The sequence below is a fragment of the Sarcophilus harrisii genome, chromosome 1, assembly GCF_902635505.1.
Source record: "Sarcophilus harrisii chromosome 1, mSarHar1.11, whole genome shotgun sequence".
NCBI lineage: Eukaryota > Metazoa > Chordata > Mammalia > Dasyuromorphia > Dasyuridae > Sarcophilus > Sarcophilus harrisii.
In genome coordinates, this window is record NC_045426.1 from 637,922,431 (window position 1) to 637,942,378 (window position 19,948).

The 19,948-nt window shown below is 40.9% G+C and overlaps 1 protein-coding gene across 5 annotated transcripts in view; it reads left to right on the plus strand.

The window, feature by feature from the left end:
• Window positions 1-19,948, plus strand: part of ADGRB1 (adhesion G protein-coupled receptor B1) — a 264,233-nt gene that overhangs the window by 197,294 nt on the left and 46,991 nt on the right. For all 5 annotated transcript variants that reach the window (XM_031947288.1, XM_031947290.1, XM_031947291.1 and 2 more), the window contains exons 22-23: window positions 1,148-1,217; window positions 7,531-7,597. In XM_031947288.1, coding sequence (XP_031803148.1) covers window positions 1,148-1,217; window positions 7,531-7,597 — 137 coding nt within the window. The remainder of the gene's footprint in view (window positions 1-1,147; window positions 1,218-7,530; window positions 7,598-19,948) is intronic.

A 19,948-nucleotide genomic window follows, 5' to 3' on the forward strand; every position in this document is an offset into this window, starting at 1 on the left:
TCTGAATTTTATTGTCACAAGGGACTCCAATGAAAAGAGAATCCAATTTGTACAAAAACAACCTTGAACTCACTAAGAATAAGAATAATAATAAGTCCCACATTGGGCAGCTAGTTGGTGTCATAGTGAATAGAGACACTCATCTTCCTGAATTCAAATCTGGCCTTAGACACTAACTGTGTAACCTTAACTGTTTGCCTCAGTTTCCGCATCTCTAAAATGAGCTAGAGAAGGAAATGGCAAAACTTGTATCCAGTATCTTGATCAAGAAACTCCCAAAAAGGGTTCATGACTGCAAACCAATAACTAAACAACAATCCTACACTGAAGCAGAACAGTTAAGTGTCTCTGCTTAAAAATCTACTATCATGATAATTCTCTATAGACAGTCCTAATTAAGAAAATTTGTATTGTTCTGCCCCTTTCTCTGCCCTCCCCCCTTTTAACCTTCAAGACTTAGTTTTTTCCTTTGCAATTTCCTTTTATTGCTTTTAGTTCATCTCCTTGGGACAAATCCCTCCAGAAATGAAATTCATGAAAATTCACGAGTTGAAGCCCCGAGCCAGCCTTGAACACTGGCCCCTCCGCAGAGTAGATTCTAAATAAAGGAAGTAAAAGTTCTTTCACATTTGAAAATAAACATCATGTTTTCCCTAAGTCTTTTCTTCTCCAGGTCAAACATCCCCAGTTCCTTCAATCTAATCTCATATGGAATAGTTTTCCCTTTCCTGTTTGCCTTCCTCTGAATGTTCCCTAGCTTATCAATCAATCAAATTAACATTTATTAAGTACCTTATATGTGGCACTGTGCTAAGCTTATCCATGTCCTTGTTCAATTGTGGTGCCCAGAATTAAACATCTCATATCTCATATGTGGAACACAATTCACTAAGATCTTCAGATTCTTTTCACTTGAAACCAAACCTCCCCTTGTCTTTCTACAGTTCATTACAGAACCTCACATTTTTATGGTTCCCAAATATGGCTATCACCAACAAGATGGGGCTGTTAAAACCTGTCACAGATTCTACCTCTGAATTTTGACTTGATAGACTTATGCTATGGTATGAGGGGGTAGCTGGATAACAGAAAGGGTTAGAAAGCTGGAATTTGATAATACCTTCTTTTTTGGTATTTCCCTCTTTAGGGCTTCCTGCTTTGGTCGTGGCCATTTCTGTAGGATTTACCAAGGCTAAAGGCTACAGCACGGTGAACTAGTAAGTATTGATACAACTCCTTCCTTCCATCTCTCTTTACTAGAACACTGCCCCTTGGTGTGGCAATAGGAATTAGTGAAATGGGAGTTAGTTGGTATACTCATTCTCTAGCACCTACCTAGACTCTTTCAAAAATGTAGAAGTGGTTTCTCCAGTCGTTCTTCCATCAAATATCTCCTGAGCACTGATCAAAGAGATGAATTGGACCTGAATTCAATTAATGGGGTGGATATAGGAGATAAGAGACACAAAGGCAGAAGATGTTATAATACAAAAAGTATAAATATATATATATATATATATATATACACCCACACACACATATATATTTATATAGATATAAGTATAAATATAAAAGTAAAAAAAATCATTGAATGTAAAATCAGAAGATCTGAGTTCAAATCCCAGACAGATCCCGTATTTACTACCTATGTGATACTGGACAAGATTTTTAGAATCAATGGATTAGAGATTTAAAAACGGTTGAGATTTTAGAGACTATGTAGTACAGCTCTTTTTTTTATAAAGGAGAAAATGGAGGCCCAGGAAAAGTTTTTTTTTTTTTCCCTTCCTCTCTGGGCCTAGGTTTCTCCATCTATAAAAGGAAAATATTTAGTTTGTCGTTGTCATTTTTCAATCATGTCTGACTCTTGGTGACTCCATTTGGGGCTTTCTTAGCAAAGATATTGAAGTGTTTTGCCATTTTCTTCCTTAGCACATTTTATAGATGAAAAACCAAGGTGAACAGGGTCACTCTGCTAGTAAGTGTCTGAGGTGGATTTGAACTCAGGAAGATAAGTCTTCTTGACTCCTAGCATGGTAGTCTATCCACTGTGGCTCCTCACTCCCCAACTTTTGGGTTATCTGACCTTTAAGATTCCTCTTGGTTATGGATTCTATAAAAACAAGATTGATAATACATATAGCCATGTGACCTTAGACAAATCACCCTCCTTTGTGAGTCGAAGTTTAAGTTTCTTCATCTGTAAAGTGGGACTTGTTATCTGAGCCACCCTGCTTCAAAGGATCTGTGTAAAGAAAATGTTTTATCAGTATTTCAGAAATATGAACTATTCTTGTTCTTATAAAGTAAGGATGGGATAAATGCTATAAGATAAGCGTCTCAGGGTTATGGAGCCTAGAGGAAGGAGAGATCTCTTCTGATTAGGGAGGAGTCAGGAAAGCTTCTTGGAAGAGTTGGCACCTGAATTTAGCCTTTAAGGATCAGTAGGCTTTTAGCAAACAAAGCCATTGGAGAAGACATGAAAATAAGAAGAAGGAAGACATATTTCAAGCAAAGAGAAAAATCAACAGCAAAGACAAGAAGTAGAAAAGTAAGACGTGTTAGGAAGCAGTAAATTGTCCATAACAACATAGGATTTAGAGCTGAAAAGCACCTTATTGAGCACTGAATCCCATCCTCTCCTTTTCTGAAAGTTGCTGAGTAAGATCCAGAAAGGAAAAGTGACATCTCCATGATTGTAAAAACACAGGGATGTGCAGAGCCACAATTTGAATGATTAATGAATGATTGAACATCTAGTAAGCTCTTAGACAACTTGCCATGCACTGTGCTAAGCACCAGAGATCCAAACATAAACAAGTGAGATAATCCCTGCCTTCAAGAAAGGGAACTAGAAAAGGGGGCAATGATACAATTTGGAAAAATATTGGAAGTGACATGGTCTGTTTCCTGGTAAGAGGAGATGAAAATTTCCTATCAGGGCTAGTGTTTTAGGGAAAGAGTCCAGATCCTGTGAGAGAGGGTATCGTTTAACATCAAATTCAAGGGAAGAAATTGGTTCATTTTTGTCTTAATTCTGCCAGCATGGAGTGCCTTCCACAGAGCAGCTAGCAAATCAGTGAAGTGAATTTCCATTAGGATATTTTCTTTGATAGGTACAAAGTGAAGGGGTGAAGAATGACAAGTAAAACTAGAAATGTGGGTTGGATCAGACCATGAAGAGTCTTAAGTGGTAGGGTGAAGAGTTTGGATTTGGAGGTGTGTGTGTGTGTGTGAACATATACACATACCTATACATATATATATATATATATATATGCATGCACACATATACATATACATGTATATATATACATATTTGTATATGTATATACATCTCCCAATAAATTGTAAGTTCTTTGAAGACAGGAACTTTCTTTTGTCTCTTTTTGTATCCTCAGCACTTAGCAGAGTACCAGACACATAATACATAATAAATGTTGGTTGATTGATTGAGTCACTACTTAGATGTTCTGAGCAAGAGAGTGACATGAGAGGAGTATGGGACAGTAGAAAGAGCACTAGTCTTTAGGGTCAGAAGGCTTAGATTTAAATCCTACCTTTGATGCTTATTATCTCTGTGATCTTAGAGTCTTAGGACTCAGTTTCCTCCTATGGAAAATGAGAGAGACTGGATTAGTTAGCCCCTGAGTCCCTTTTGGTTGATCAGAGCTGGACTTTAGAAATATTATTCTTAGATTTAGAGGAGAGCCCAGCACTATGAGAATGAACTAGGAGACCATTGCTACAACTGAGGGAGATTGTATTGAGGGTCTGGACTAGGAAAACCAAGACAGCAGGGCCTCAGAAACCAAAGGAATAGTGGTGTAGTCATCAGTGGACTGGCGTCAGAGAGACTGAAATGAAGGAGGAGGGAGACATTAGAGAGGCACAGAGCCGGCTTTGGTGAGGGGGCAGGGAGATGATGAGTAGGGCATTTGGGAGGAAATTGGAGGAAGGCAAGAGAGAGACAGGGCAGAAGCCCAAGGGGGATGTCAGGAGCTGAGGATCTTATTGGTGGAGCACTAACTGCCCAGTGGCATCAAGCCAAGAGAGACCTTGGCACCTTAGCACCAGACACTGCTTCTGATGATGTCTATGATTCAGGTGATGGGGGCGAGATGATAAAGAGGCAGAGGGGGAGAAAAACAACAAAAAGAGAGCCTGAGAGACAGAATGAGACAGAGGAGACACACAGAGAGGCAGAAACAATGGCCAAAAAAATGAGGACAAAGAGAGAACAAGAAGCAGAAACTTGGAGAGAGAGAAACAGAAATGGAGACAAAGAAAGAGAGACAGAGACAGAAAGATACAGAGAGAGAGAGAAGGGAAAGGGAGAGAAAGAGTGGGAGAGAAAGAATCAGAGAGACAATGGAAGAGATACATACAGGACAACGTGACTGAGAGGGAAAATGGGACACGCAAGCAAGCACACACACTCACATATAATGCATATACCACACACACTCATCTATATGATGGAGAAGCAGACAGAGATAGAATTGTGTGGTGGGTGGTTAAGAGATGGGTTCAAAAATTAACTCGCATCATCTTCTTGGACAAAACCCCTCTGGGGCTTAGTTTCCTCATCTATATAAAAAAGGGCTAATTTTTCCCAAATTGACTCCTTCATGATGTCATCGTATGGAAAGAGCTTTATAAATTTTAGAAATAAAAAGAAATGGGAATTATTAGGCTTGTCAAATAAGAGAATGGTCTAGAAAGTACTTTGGAAGTTCTAATAGGCTTTATTAAATAATAAATCATTAGATTTATTACATGTCTGAGGACATGTCATAGAATGTCAGAACCAGAAGAGACCTTAGAAATTGTCTAGTAGCATCAATTCATCATTTTTCAGAAGTGACCATCGAGGTACCTTACAGGGACATTTGGGTACAGTGTAAAGAGCACTATTCTGGAATCAGAGGGTCTGGGTTTCAGTTTTACTTTTAAGAAGTCAAATCTCAGGACCTCAGTTTCTTCAGTTGTTAAATGAAGCTATTGGATTAGATAATCTCTGAAGTTCTTTTAACTCTAAACCTACAGTCCACGACTTTGCCATGACCCCTTGGTAGGAAGTCTCAGATACTGAGTCCAATTTCAGGACTACCTTCCACTCTAGGCAAGAAGTGACTCTAATTCCTTTTGGTCCTGAATATGACGTCTCATGACAAAGGTGTCATGGATGGCTCATTTGAACAAGAATGAACAAACCTTGGAGTTGCTGTGGTTCAGTATTCTTATAGATGCAAAAATTAAATATGGAGATTCAAGTTATTCTGCAAAAACTTAAAGTACTATAGCATTTATTATTATTTTTTATTAATTATTTGTTGATGTTTGCTATATAAGTTGGGGCAGCTAGGTGGCATGGAGGATAAAGTATCAGTTCTAGGGTCAGGAAGTTTATTGTTCTGGTTATTCAGTTGCTTTCAGTCATGTCCAGCTCTCCATGACCCCATTTGGGGGGGGGTTTTCTTGGTATGGAATTTGTTACCATTTCCTTCTCAAGCTCATTTTACAGATGAGGAAACTGAGGCAATCAGGGTTAAGTGACTTGCCCAAGATCACAGTTAGTGAATGAGGCTAGATTTGAGCTCACGATGAATCATCTTAACTCCAAGATCAGAATTTTATCCAAAGACTGAAATAACTGAACAATGACTATGAAAGTTACCCTGTATGACTTTAGGCAAATCATTAACCTGTCTGGCCCAAGTTTATTTTAATTTGTCAGAGGAAGCCTAGATGACTAGACCCTTTATGTTCCTTCCAGTTGTGAATATTAAGCCTCTTCCATTCTGCATCCTACCTTATTCTATAATGACATGAATAAGTATAAATGGATTTTGGGCAGGGTATGGAGACACACTGTATGGAGGTCCCCATGGGTCCTTTGATTTCCCATCAGGGAACTTTAATGCAGATTCCTTTTGCTCCCTGGACCTACATTTTGTCCTATCTAAAATGAGAGCTTTGGTCTCTGAGATAGCCTCCAGTTCTATTAGTTTATGAGCATCCTAATGCCCCCTGCAGGGAAAGCCCCCCCCCCCCATTATCCCTATAGTCTGGGCATTCCTGTGGTTACAAGTGTCTGAGTGTCTGTGTCTTATTTCTCTGCTAGATAAGGAGTTTTCTGAGGACATGGATAGGGTATTATCTCATTGATATTCATCTATATTCTTTTACCATTTACCAACATCTATCTTTTTCAGTCATTTCCACTGTTTGTGGACCCATTTGTTTTTATTGTTGTTGTTGATGATGTTTGTGGTTTTTTGGGCAAACATACTGGAACAATTTGCCATTTTCTTCTCCACCTCATTTTCTAGATGAGGAAACTAAGGCAAACAGAGTTAAGGAATTCACACAAAAAAATGGACCCATTTTTGGGGGGTTTTGGGGTTTTTTTTGGGGGGTTGGCAAAAATATTGGAGCAGTTTGCCATTTTCTTATCCACCTCATTTTCCAGATGAGGAAACTAAAGCAAACAGAATTAAGGAGCTCACACAGCTAGTGAGTTCCTGAGGCTGGATTTGAACTCACAAAGATGAGTTCTTCTGACTCTAGGATAAGTGCTTTATCCACTGGGTCACCTAGCTGCTTGGTTATCAGAGTAATAGTATAGACTGCATTCTGCAAAATGCTAATCATGACTATTCCACAGAAATAAATAAATTCTTTTAATCCAAGCAGCTTGAATCATCCCATAGTCCCAGACTTTGAACCCTGTGCACTGCTCCAGCTCCGTGACTAACTTTCACGGGGTTACCTGAACTCAGTGGGCATCTACTTTTGACTTATTCGATTCCCCAGTGGGAGGATAGGCCCTTAGAGCTTTTCTGTGTCACTTCCCTTCTTACCCCTATACAAGGGCAGCTCCTGACACTTGGGATAGAATGTTAGTCCTGAATTTAGGAAATCCCAGTTCATACCTTTCAAATCCTGCCTGTGACTCTGGGAAAAATCACACCACCTTTCTTAGTCTCAATGTCCTTGTAGGTAGAATGGGGATGATAGCCACATGTAGATGGCATGGTGAGAGCTGGAATGGAGGCCCAGTTCTGAAACCCAAGGTCCCATAGATGGGGTCCAAGGACACATGATGGAGAAATGAGAAGGGTGGGCAGGGTGTGGGCAGCACAGGGTGATGAGCCAATTACAGTCATACTTCAGGGCTCCTTCAGGGATTAGAAGGGAGTTTTCTCTGCCCTTCTCCCTGCTGGGGTAGGAAGTACCCAAGGGAGTCAAGGAGAAATGCTCATCATCCCAGCCTATTCTGGTGTTTCTGCCCTCCTGTGCCCATCAAGTTGATGGGTAGATCCTAAAGTGTTATAGAAATAGGAAACAGATGGCAGCTTTGAGAGATGAGAATGGGTCAGACTTGGGAGAGAGCTACAAAGGCACAATGAAATTGCCATGAGAAAGAGCAGAAGCTAAAGAAAGGAGGAGTAGCCTCATTGGTGGGGCGGTCTGATGGCTTAACCTGGACTAACCAGCCTGTTTTCTGTGCTCCCTTTCTCTCAGCTGCTGGCTCTCCTTGGAAGGGGGACTGCTATACGCCTTCGTGGGACCAGCTGCTGCCGTTGTCCTGGTACTGCCTCCCCAGCATGGGCTCCTTTATGATTCTCCACCAGCCCTTTCCAAAGGCCCTTTATCCCCTAGATCTAGACAAGAGATGACCTTATCTCATCACCCCCTCCCCCACATCCCACCAAAGATCCCATGGATTCTTGGGATTTTAGAGCTGGCTTTACTGTGTGATTTTGGACAGGTTCCTGCTTCTAACAAGGGCATTGGTCTATCAAGATCCCTCTGTCCCTAATAGTCTCTCTCTGAATCTACTAACTTATTATGTGACTTGGGCATCACCTCTTTCCTCTGGGCTTGTTTTTCCATCTGTAAAGAAGAACTTGGGTGCTCTCTGAGGTCTATTCTAGCTCAGGACAATCTAGGATTCTTCTCACTCTCTTTATAACCTTGCAGAAGTCCTTCCCCCAGTCTAAGTTTCTTCCCTGCCAGGCTGGGTTCAACAATCTCTAAGGAACCATTCCTACCTTAATAGTCTAAGGACTGAAGTCTTCATAGCAAAATATTACCAAATACAGGCCCTACTTTAATGAATAGATAAGAACCATTTATCATTTGCACACAGGCAATTCAGTTTAATAGGCTTTCATCCAGGGCTTCCGGATCTAATTTTGCTGGATACACATCTGGCCTTGGGCTCAGCTACACAGTGGGTGAGACTAGAGGAGGGGGCTAAGTGACTTACCTTGAGGTCATGAAGAGTGATACTACTGATAATGATTATATTTACTATTTCCCTTAGCATCTGGGCCTCAGTTTCTTCTGGTGTAAAATGGGAACCATAATACTGCTACCCCCTTCAGCATGAGTTTTTGATCCATATCATATCTTTCCAAATCCCTTTTTCTCTTTTCAGTCATTTTTCAGTCCTGCTCAAATCTTCACAATCCCATTTGGGGATTTCTTGGCAGATACTACAATGGTTTGCCATTTCCTTCTCCAGCTCATTTTCCAGAGAAGGAAACTGAGGCAGACAGGGTTAAGTGACTTGCCCAGGTTGAGAGAAAGGTGTTCATCATCCTCTTCTTCCCAACAAAGATCCTTGAAATCAATGTACCCAGTTTAATTCCTAGCTTTGTTGATAAGTCATTGTGTGATTTTGGGTAAGTTCTCTCTTTGCCTGTTTTCCTCAATAGAAAAAGGGCATCAGTCTGCTGGATTCAACTCTGCAGATCAACCCTAAGAGGGAACCTTAAGTCTAGCATAAGAGTTTTGAAAAATATACATTATAGCCCTAGAGCATACACCTGTTTTTTTTTTGTTTGTTTTTTTACTAGTTTTAAAACAAATAAATCAGCAATCCTTATTTGAAGGGAAAATAATTTCATAAATGAAACAAGTGAATCACAAATTCCATTTGAATTTGACTAAATTCATCAGGATTTTGTTAAGTACTAACTGTGTTCCAGGCCCCATTTTATTCACTAGAGATACAAAGATGAAAACAAAACTGTCTCTGCTCTCAAGATTGCATCCTAGAGGAGAAGAGAGAATGTATGCAGAAAAGTAGTACAATACATATCCCAAGCAATTTCAGAAGAGCACTAGTAACTGGACATTTAGTAAGCACCTATTGTGTGCCTGGCCTTGACAAGGCACCAGGGGGAAATACAAAGTTCAGAAAAAGTTAACACAGCTAATTCTAAAAGTTAACTCTAAAGTTAACACAGTTAATTCTAAAGCCCAATTTTATATATGAAAAGGATACAAGAGATGTCTTAACAAAACTCTATTGGAGATCTGGAGGGAAAGGTCATTGCCAACCTTTAGGGTAAATAAAGGATGATAGAAGGTGCAATTTGAGTTGATTTTTAAAGGACAGATATGTAAAAATTTAAACAAATGGAAGAGGAAGGAATTCCAAGCATTGGGAAGGGGCTGAATAAAGACATAGAGTTAGGAAATTTCAGGGTTTAATGGGGGTAGAGTAGCAGCACAGTTTGTTGGAAAAACAGGATATAACCAGGTTGTATAGGGCCTTCAATGCCAGACTAAAAAGCTTGAGACAATAGGAACCCATTGAAAAATTTTGATTCAGGAAACTATATAAGGAAGCTTACTCTGGCAGCTTACAGCAAACTAATAGATTGGAGGAGAAAGGAGACAGACAGAAAGACAGAGAAACGCACAGAGAGGCAGAGAAAAACAGAAAGACAGGAGGGAGACAGAGAGACAGAGAGAGACAGAGACAGAGAGAAACACATAGAGAGAGACAACACTGTACTAGGCAGTTAGGAAATAAATGAAAAATATGATGGATAGATATTTGGAAAATCAATATAAGGTAATTTGAGGAGGGAGCAGTTAGGTAAATAAGAGACCTGGGTCTGAAGTTAGGAAAATCTGCATTCAAATCTGACCTCAGGCACTTAGTAGCTATGTAAGCCTGGACAAATCACTTAATCCTGTTTGCCTCAATTTCTTCACCTGTAAAATGGACTGGAAAAGGAAATGGCAAACCACTCCAGTATCTTCACCAAAGAAAACCTTAACTGGGATCACAGAGAGTCAGATATCACTGAAATGACTGAACACAACAATTTGGGGAAAGATCCTAACAGCAAAGAAAGAATTCATGTGGAAGATGGAGCTTAGATTGAACTTCTTAGAGCTTTAGGGATTTTCAGAGACATAAATGAGGGGGAGAACTTTCCAGGCATGAAGGAACAGCTTATGCAAAGACAAGGGATTTAACAATTGGGGCGTCATGTGTGAGGGTCAGCAAAGAGACTTATTAGGTTGCCCCATAGAATGTATTAAGGGGAGTGATATCTAATAAGCAAGGGAAAGCAGTCTGGGGTCAAATTGTAAAGGGCTTTAAAAGTGCCAAATATAGAAGTTTGTTTTTTCATGGTGGGATTTCCACAGAGAAAGAAAAGGGGGAAAATGGTACTGGGACAGAAATAGCACACAAAAAGGCAGGGGGCTAGGAAAGAGTGGCACCCATTCCTGGGGATTTGGAAAGATTCAATGAGACACTGATCTGAAAACACTTTTTGCATTAGAAAGTTCCATATATATGGCAGTTCCATGTTCCCCCCCCCCCCTTATCCTTCTAAATCTGCTCAGGGAAGATGCTATAGGATTTTAGAATTGGCAGGACCTTAGAAGTCATAGCACGACTCCCTCATTTTACTGAATAAGAAGCACAGAGATAGGTGGTGACTTGCCCCATGTTGCACAGCTCTTAATAGCAGAGCCAGATCTTCAATTCAGGTCTCCTGGCTTCCAGCCCAGTGCTGCTGTTGCTATCCATGATTCTCTTCTCCAAGGTTGTAGCTGCATCCCCAGCAGAGCTCCCTGTGTCCTCTCTTCTTGAAAATACCTAAGAAGAAAAACCTAAGGAGGGTAGGTAGGGGGAAAGACACACCTTCATTATCTCAATCAATCGCAATAAAATTAACTATTCTTCTCCCTCTCCCTCTCCCCAGCTCAGACCCACCAAGGTCTGATGATCCCTACATTGGTCTGGAATCTTGACATTCACAGGCTAAAAGAGGATTCAGGCTCAGAGGAAAGTCTATTTCAGCACCCACCCCACTCCCATACAAGTAGAGCCCATTTTAAGCAAACCCAGAATTTCAATTTTTCTTATTTTGACAGAATCTTAGGCTTAAGCCCTACAAATCCAGGGCAATTATTTACATCTAAAGGATCCTTGACTTTAAGGATGTTTTGAGCATCTAAGTTTCTGTTTAAATTTAAGTATTGGTTTATGGATCCCCTAACATTGTGATCCAGTGTGAGGTTGTTAGGTAGGAAGGTTAGTGGTGGTGGTGATGATGGTGATAGTGGTGAGAATAGAGGAAAGAGGGGAGGAGGGAGACAGAGGGGATGGGGCAGTGAAAGTTAAAACTAGGTTCTGAGAAGCCCTTGCTCACTGCTGATTGAACAATTACTGGAACTTGTAGGGATGCAAAATTTGATTTTACACTGGGAAAAACTCCCCAGTATATGAAGCAACTTATCTAAACATGCTAGTGGGCTACATTGAGATATAGTGAGTTCCCTGTCACTGAAGGTCTTCAAATAGAGGTATTCAGTTTAGTCAATCAACAAGCATTCATTAAGCATTTACTATGTGACAGGAAGGCAGCTTGGTGGTGCAATGGATAGAGCCCTGGACTTGGAATCAAGAAAACTCACATTCATGAGTACAAATTCAGCCTCAGACACTTACTATCCCTATTTGCCTAAGCTCTTTATCTGTTTTAAAAAAATGACCTGGAGAAGGAAATGGCAAACGACTCAAAAAAAAAATACAGAAATACAAAATGCAGTTACAGAGAGTTGAATATGATTGAAACAATTAAACAGCAACTGTGTGCCAGGAACCGTGCCAGAGACTGGAGATAGAAAGACAAAAACATGACCCTTTCCTCAAAGAACTCACATTCTAATGGAGGTTAGAATATGCAAATAATCATCTATGTACAAGATGTAGCCCTAATTAGAATGTGAACTCTTTGAGGAAACAGGTCTTGTTGACCTATGAAAAATAATTGCAGAGAGGAAGCAACAGGTACTAGGAGAATCACATGCAGAAGGGAGCATTTTAGCTACGTCTTGGAGGAAACTGGGGATGCCACGAGGCAGAAGGGAGAAAAGAGAGCATCCCAGGAATGAGGGCAGCCAGTACAAGGCAAGTAATAGGGAGCCAGAATGTTGTGTCTGAGGAACAGGAAAAAAGCCAGTATTTCAAGAGCACAGGGTACTTGAAAGGCAATAAAGAATAAAAAAAGACTGAATAGGATAGAAAGAGGCCAGGTTTGGAAGATCTCTAAAAGCCACTGCAGTTTATTGAGGGGGAAATGGTGACGAGGTCAGATATGTACTTTAGGAAAAACACTTTGGCATCTGAGTAGAAGATGGATCTGGGATGGGAGAAACTGAAACCAGGGAGACCAAACAGCAGGCTCTTTCATTAACCCATGTAGGAGATGGTGAGAGGCTGATCTAAGGTGGTTGCCATATCAGAGGAAAGAAGGGGATATCTACAAGAAATGTGAAGGTAGAAATGACACGCATTGGAGATTCCCATTCCAGCACATTTGGAATTCAGTGCTTCCCTTCCAACTCTGAGAAGTCTTTTTATGATCTAATAAAGCATCTCAAGGAGGAAAGGGGATTATTAGGAGTAAACAGTATTCCATTTGTACCAATTCCTTTTCTTGCCTATTTGTCTAGAGCCCACTGGGCGAGTCACATTACAACTGGATTTCTACAACACCATTCTTCCTTAAGAAACTTCCCTGCTGGCTTTTGTCCTTAGTAGAAAATGCCCCTGCTCTCCTAGGACAGCAGTTGATGAGAAAAGGATAGAAGGTCAAAGATAGAATTATTTCTCAGGTTCAGGGTCCCAAGGGAGGGAGACAAAAGGCTGCTTGTCTTTCACCCTGGTAAGACCAAATCTGAGGGTCTAGGTTCAGAGATGGATGCCATATTTTAGGATAAACTAGAAGAAGGAGACCATCTTGGAGAGAGAAGACAATGTAGGAGCTTGAAGGAAATAGAATGTTTTGCTTGGGAGGAAAAAATATTCATAGGGCATAAGTGAATGTGTTAACTATCTCTAGGCATCTGAAGGCTTAGAGATTAGACTTGTCCTGTTTGGTCCTAGAGGGAAGAACTAGAAACCCCAGGGTAGAGCAGAAGGAAGTTAGAGGAATCATGGGATTATGGACTTAGAACTGGAACTTCTGAAGTCATCAGGTCTCTCATTTTTCAGATGAGGAAATTGAGGCACAGAGAGATTTGCTCAGGATTACACAGTTTAGTAATTTGGGGTAGGATTTGAACCTGTCTTCTTGACTTGGAAACCCATTGCCTCTCTCCTTGAGGTAGAATTCAGCTTAACATTTCTTAACAATGAGCACTCTCTTGCTCATGAGTGATGGGTTCCTCATCCCTGGAGGTATCCAAAGAGATCTTGGGTGAGAGATAACATCTTGTGGTGGTTTCAAGTCTCTGGTCTGCTACTTAATTAAGTAAACGAATTACTCTTCTGGGATATAATTTCTGCATTTGCAAAATGAAGGGATTGAACTCTGGCCTCCAAGGTCCTTTCCAGCTTTAATATTTATTCAGAGATTCTAGAGGGTTTTCTTGTATTGGGTAAGAATGGTGGGACAAGAAGGGTGGAGTGAGTAGAGGGGGCAGATAGCCTCTGAGAGCCTTTCCAATGCTGAGATTGTAGGATGGGGACCAGTTTAGCTGTGGGGTTGATCTCCTTAGGTCACTCTCCTTCCCTCCAAATGCTTTCATTTCTTAGACTGTATCTCATTTTATCACCCCTATTCCTCGAAGGCACTGCAGGAGAATTAAGAGTGTGCTGTGCATATTAATGGCGGACCTGTACTTTATACATCAGACATCTTGGGCCCTGGAGCACTTTCTTGGGAGCCCTGTCTCAGGGGAGTTATTTTTACTTCCCTTTGACAAAGTTCTATCCATGTATTCAGTGCCAACCTCGGAAAGGGAGGGAAAAGGGATAGAAATATGAGAATTTAGGAGAAAGGCAGAGGCAGAGATAATCAGAGACAGAGACAGAAACATAAAGAGAGACAAAGACACAGAGATAGACAGAGAGAAGGAGGGAGAGAGAAGGGGAAAGAAACAGAGAGAGCAAGCAGTGCGAAGAGGGAAACAAGATAGAAACACAAAGAGATAGAGAGAAAGAGACAGAAACAGAAAGAGAGAAAGACAGACAGACAGAGAAAGAGTAGAGAGGAAAAGGGGCTAGGGGAAGAAGTGTTCTGTATAGATCAGACCTCCAAGGGTTGATACATTGGTCTGGGATCTCTGTTCCTGAATCTCTGGCTTCGAAGATTTACAGTGACCTTGGAGATGATGCCTCTTTCCTGACTCTCTCCTTTGTCGGAAAATGAGCAGGTTTCCTAATTCTGACTGAGTGCCCATGGCTAGAAGCCAGACTAAGCATCCGGAACACAGGGCTGTAGAATAATAGAATCATAGAATTATGGAACAGCAAAAAGAAATCATAGGCTCCAAGGATCATCGGTTCACAGAGCCATACATTTATAGCAACACAAAGGCTCAGAAGAGCACACTCTAGAATCCCTTACTTCTGGTGCAATAGAGTCTGGAGAGAACTCAGGGCCTTAGTTCCCAGCCATCAGGTGGGACCCTGTCAATAGGAGCTTCCATCCTTTCTCTCAGGAGGGCAGGAAGCATTTAGAGAAAGCCAAGTAAATGGATAAACCACTGGAAAATGTGGCCCGGGAGAAGGGTTAGAATACAAAGCCAGAAGGCCTGGGTTCCAATTATTCCTTTATCACAAGCAGTTGGGGCCCAAATTTCTTCATCACCAAAAAGGTTGGAGTAGATGGCCAGCTCTAAATCTGTGAGCTTATTAGCTTCTATTTTTAATTAATTATTTTTAATTATCAAGCATTTATTTTTATCACCCTCCCACCTTCTATTCCCCTAGGGAGGGAGTGGGAGAGTAAAACAAAAATCCTCATTAAAAATATGCAAATAATTCGATGTTGCTCAGGTCCAAAGATATGGGTCTTATTCTGCAGTGGATATAAGGTTGGGTCTCAAATCAGGAAAACTCATCTTTCTGAGTTCAAATCTATTCTCATTTACTAGCCATATGACTCTGGGCAAGTCACTTAATCCTATTTGCCTCGGTTTCCTCATCTGTAAATGGGCTAAAGAAGGAAATGGCAAACCTCTCCAGTATCTTTGCCAAGAAAATCCTAAATGGGGTCATGAAAAATCAGACACTTTTCTGAAAATGAAGACAAAATTCTACATGGTTAGTAATCACCTCCAAGACAAGTTTGTTCAGCAATATGCTATTAGATATGCAGGAGGGATAAAAAGTCTTTTGTATAAGAAAGTTGCCAGGCTGGCATTGTTCCTCATAATAATTATAATGACTAGTATTTATTTAGCACCTTAAAGTTTGCAAATCTGTAACTACAAATGTTATAGATTTGATCTTCACTTCAACCCTGGAAGGGAGGATGGGTTTATTATCCCCATTTTACATGTGAAAAAACTGAGACACAGAAAGGTTAAATGGCCAAATAAGTGTCTGAGGCCAGATTTGAATTTAGGTCTTCCTGACTCCAGCACTCTCAGACATCTGGTTGTTTGATTACCAGAGAATAGAAGAAACAAATGGGCCTATATCACAATGTGTGTGAGGAGGGATATGGAGGGATTAGGAATAACAGACTAGAAACCACAAAAAAATGCCCAACAGTGTGGCTTAAATCTTGGAATCAAGTCTAAGAGAGGGATGCAGTCTCCTACCCTAGTGGTTTCTAACAAGACTTTTAAGGTCCCCATGGCTCGGCAATGACTGCTAATGTTCTGAAGGCCTTTTACAGTTTCTGAATTGTTTCTGTTAGAGCATCTCACTGGATGGCCACATCTGTGGGATAGATACTTTTCTTTGAAAAAGGAATGAGGCTGGACCTATGATTTCACTGAAGTAGGGAAGGGAAGGGGAGGGGGACAGTGGGAATAAGCATTTAGATAGTACCTACTATAGACCAGATACAGTGCTAAATGATTTTTATAAATATAATATCATTTGATCCTCACAACAACCCTGAAAAGTAGGAGCTATTATTGTCCCCATTTTATCATTGAGGAAACTGAGGCAAACCAGAAGTTAAATAACAAAGCCAGTGTGTATTAGGCACTTCTAAGTTTGGGCTGACTTTTGTCTCTCAATGGTATTGTTTTGCCCATTTCACAGATGATAAAACTGAGGTGCTTCAAGTTTAAGCATTTTGACTAGAGTCACATAGCTACTATTTGTCTGAGACAGGATTCGAATCCAGAACTTCATGACTCCAATTCTGCTATCCATTCCTTCCATCCCATCTTCTGTGATCCCATGAGCCAGAGTGGTCTGAAACAGATTAGAGTCAGGGGACTGAACTAAGTTACCTGGGAACACTGAGGAAGGGTAGTATTTAAGTAGGTGGGGGAGAAAATCCTAAATTTGAAGTCAGAAGATTTGGGATTTAATCTCAGTTCTGTTACTTGTGTGACCTCAGGGAAATCACTTTCCCACTCTGGCCATCAGCTTCCCTTCCCTAAGAAGCTGGCTTAGTTCATGCCTTCTCTAAATCGGAAGCGTCTAAGACCCCCATTCAGTGACAGTCATACTCTGGTGAACTCCTCGTCCTCCATGGAGTGCAAGTGATTATGGTTTATTCCCGGATTAAAATATCCACCCCATGCATTATCAGTGGCTGTTTTCCATTTACCAGTGCTCCTGAGTTGGAGCTTGGATAGAATCATGACAGGCAGTGGAGATTAACATTTGGCTTTGTGGTCAGTAGACCTGGCTGGACAAGTCATTTAAATTCTGGAATCTTAGTTCCCTTGATGCTTTAAGGTCCCTAGATGCCAAGGCTTTAGGGCCTAGCTCTTCTATGAGACACTAGAGGAGAACAGATAGGAAACCTGTACCCTACCCTCAGAAACTTGTAATTTAGCTCAGTGAGTGAGACACACTAGACCTGGAGCCAGGATAAATTCCAATCCTTCCTCAGGCACTTACTATGTCATTCTGAGCAAATTATTTCATCCCTGTTTGCTTCAGTTTCCCCATCTATAAAATGCTGTTAATAATAGCAAGCCACCTAGGACTGTTGTAAGAATTGAATGAGATAATATTTGTAAAGTGCTTAGGAAACCTTTTAAAGTACTATATAAATGCCTAGCTTTATTATTGGCTAGCCTAGACAGAGGCAAATGGTTATACAGTGGACAGAGTACTAGACCTGGGACCAAGAAGTTATGAATTTAAATTCTGTCTCAGATACTTTATGTTGACTTTGGGCCAGTTATGTCATCCCTGAGTGCCTCAGTTTCTTCATCTGTAAAAATAATAGCACCTACATCCCAGAGCTGTTATAAGGATCAAATAAGATATTTGTAAAGCACAGTGTTGGGTACACAGTAGGTGCTACATAAATGCTTATTGATTCTCCTTTCTTTCCCCACAAGCACACCTCACTTTATATAGCAACTGTGATGTCAAAGAAGATGTGTCAGCTGAATTTGTGTAGATGGAGACCAGTTTCTCTGCTGCCCAGGCCATCCATTCAACATCCCCCTTCCCTTTTTTTTTTCTGATGAGGAAAACAAGTCAGAGTGAGGGTGATTTGTCCAAGTTGCCAGACAGGCAGAATTTGGCAGCAATGGGATTCGAAGGCAGACCTTCTGACTCCAGAGGCAGGGCTCTTTGCACTGTACTACTGCTTCCTACCTAGGGATAGATCCTTTTCAGTGGAGGAAGAGGGAAATCGGGAAAAGCTTCATGAAGACTATGTTACTGGGACTAATCCATGAAAGGATGGAGGACTTCAATAGAAGGAAATTGGGGTGCGGTGAACAGCACTCTCAGACCCAAGGGAAGGCAGGAGCCAAAAAAACCCTGGAGAGGCTAAGAGGGACAAGTTAATTCATCTTGACTGCAAAGAGAACAGCCGAAGGGCAATTGGGTGAACTAAATCTTACATCTGACATGGTTCCTCATCATCTCTTGAGGGCTGGTCCCAGACTGAGGGATCCACACACAGCTCAATTCTCCTTGCTCCCCAAGCCTCCCAGACATCCTGTTAAGGAATGTATACATTCCTTCTATACAATGTATATTGTATATACATTATATATAATGTATACAAATATACTTGTATGCAATGTATACAAAACATATACTTTGTTGCAATGGGGGAGACGAGTGCTTGGGAAAATAAGAAATGTTTTTTAGAAGGCAAATAATCATCCTATAAATTTATTTAAGTGGAGGGAATCCATTTCTTTGGTTTTCTTATGAAATATAGGGTCAACTTGGATTCCTTGGACTGGCTTCTGGGATGAATTTTGTCTCCATTCCCTAGATATTTGAATGAGAGCTGAGAGATTCTTTCCCAAATCCCCTAATTTGGGACATGCTGGAGAATAAAATGCTGGGCAAAGGATCTTTCATTTAATTTATATCACTCCCATCTCTTGGAGATGGGAGGAAGGGAGTAGACTTTGGGAGTCTTGGATCTGAGTTCCAACTCTTTCCCTTGTGACCTTGAACAGCCTCTTCCTCTCTGTGGGCTTTAATTGCCCCATCTTAGAATTGGAGAGAATAATATCTGATCCAGCATATCTGTATCACAGCCTTTTGGGAACATCAAGGGAGATTTGACTGAAAGAACCAAGTGCCCCCAGAAATGTATTATTGCTATTACCCCAATATTGGAATTGGTTCCTAAACCAATGTCACATCAAAGCAATGATAGATTTCCCAAGAAGGAGTGAAAGGCATGACTCTATATCTTTTACAGATGAGGAAACTGAGGTCCAAAGAAATTAAATTGACTTCTTCCTTGCGTCAGAAAAAGAGCATTGTGGGTCTTGTGGGAACAGGACTAGACAAGACTTGAGTTCATATCCCATTCTGCTACTTACTAGTTGTTTGCCCCTAGATAACTCATGTAACATCTGTGAGCATAACTTCCTCATCTGTCAAATGGGGATATTCTTCATTGTATTCCATGCCTTATACAGTTATTGTGAATAAAGCACTTTGTTAAGTGCTAAAGAAAATGGGTATAATCATTACTCCCCAAGATGACACTTCTCGTTAATAGCAGAATTGGAGCTCAGAATGCCCTTGGCTTCCATGAGGTAGGATCTGCAAGGGTTCCTAAACACAATGAAAAGAGGTTTCTCATCTTATCATTTGCCCTTCAAAGCCCAGTTATATCACTTCAAGTAGAACCAACTCTTCTAGGATCTAGTTATGTGATTTCTATTTATTCTCCCTGCCCTCAGACTGAGCACTGATCTCACCAGCTGCTTACAAACCAAGTCTTGCCCCTGCCACTAGACTGAGCCCTGACCTTGATCACAAAAGGAACCCCCTCTTCCTTCTTAACACTTGCCTTTGATCAGGTACCAGCTTCCCCATTCTTTCCCATGAGGGAACAAATCCAGAGTTATGGTGACAGCTGTACAGTACACAGCACATCAGAACCATCTCTCCCAATGGTCAGAGACTTGGGGAAGGGTCTTCCTAGCTGATGCTAATGAACTCCAAGGCTCATTGACTTAATTTTCACTCTCCACTAGGTGTTCATCTCTGTCCCCAGCCAGGTTATCTTTTGGTACCATCTCTTCCCCCATAAGGTGGCCCATAAGGCTTAATATCTGTGTGTCTATTATATGCAAACCCTTGTATACCATATGATTTAACTCGATTTTCAAAGTCCCTAAAAGAGAGCTTCCTGAATCTTTTTTGCACAATAACGCCTTGACAATCTGATGAAGTCTATGGCTCCCTTCTTAGATGTCTTTAAATGTATAA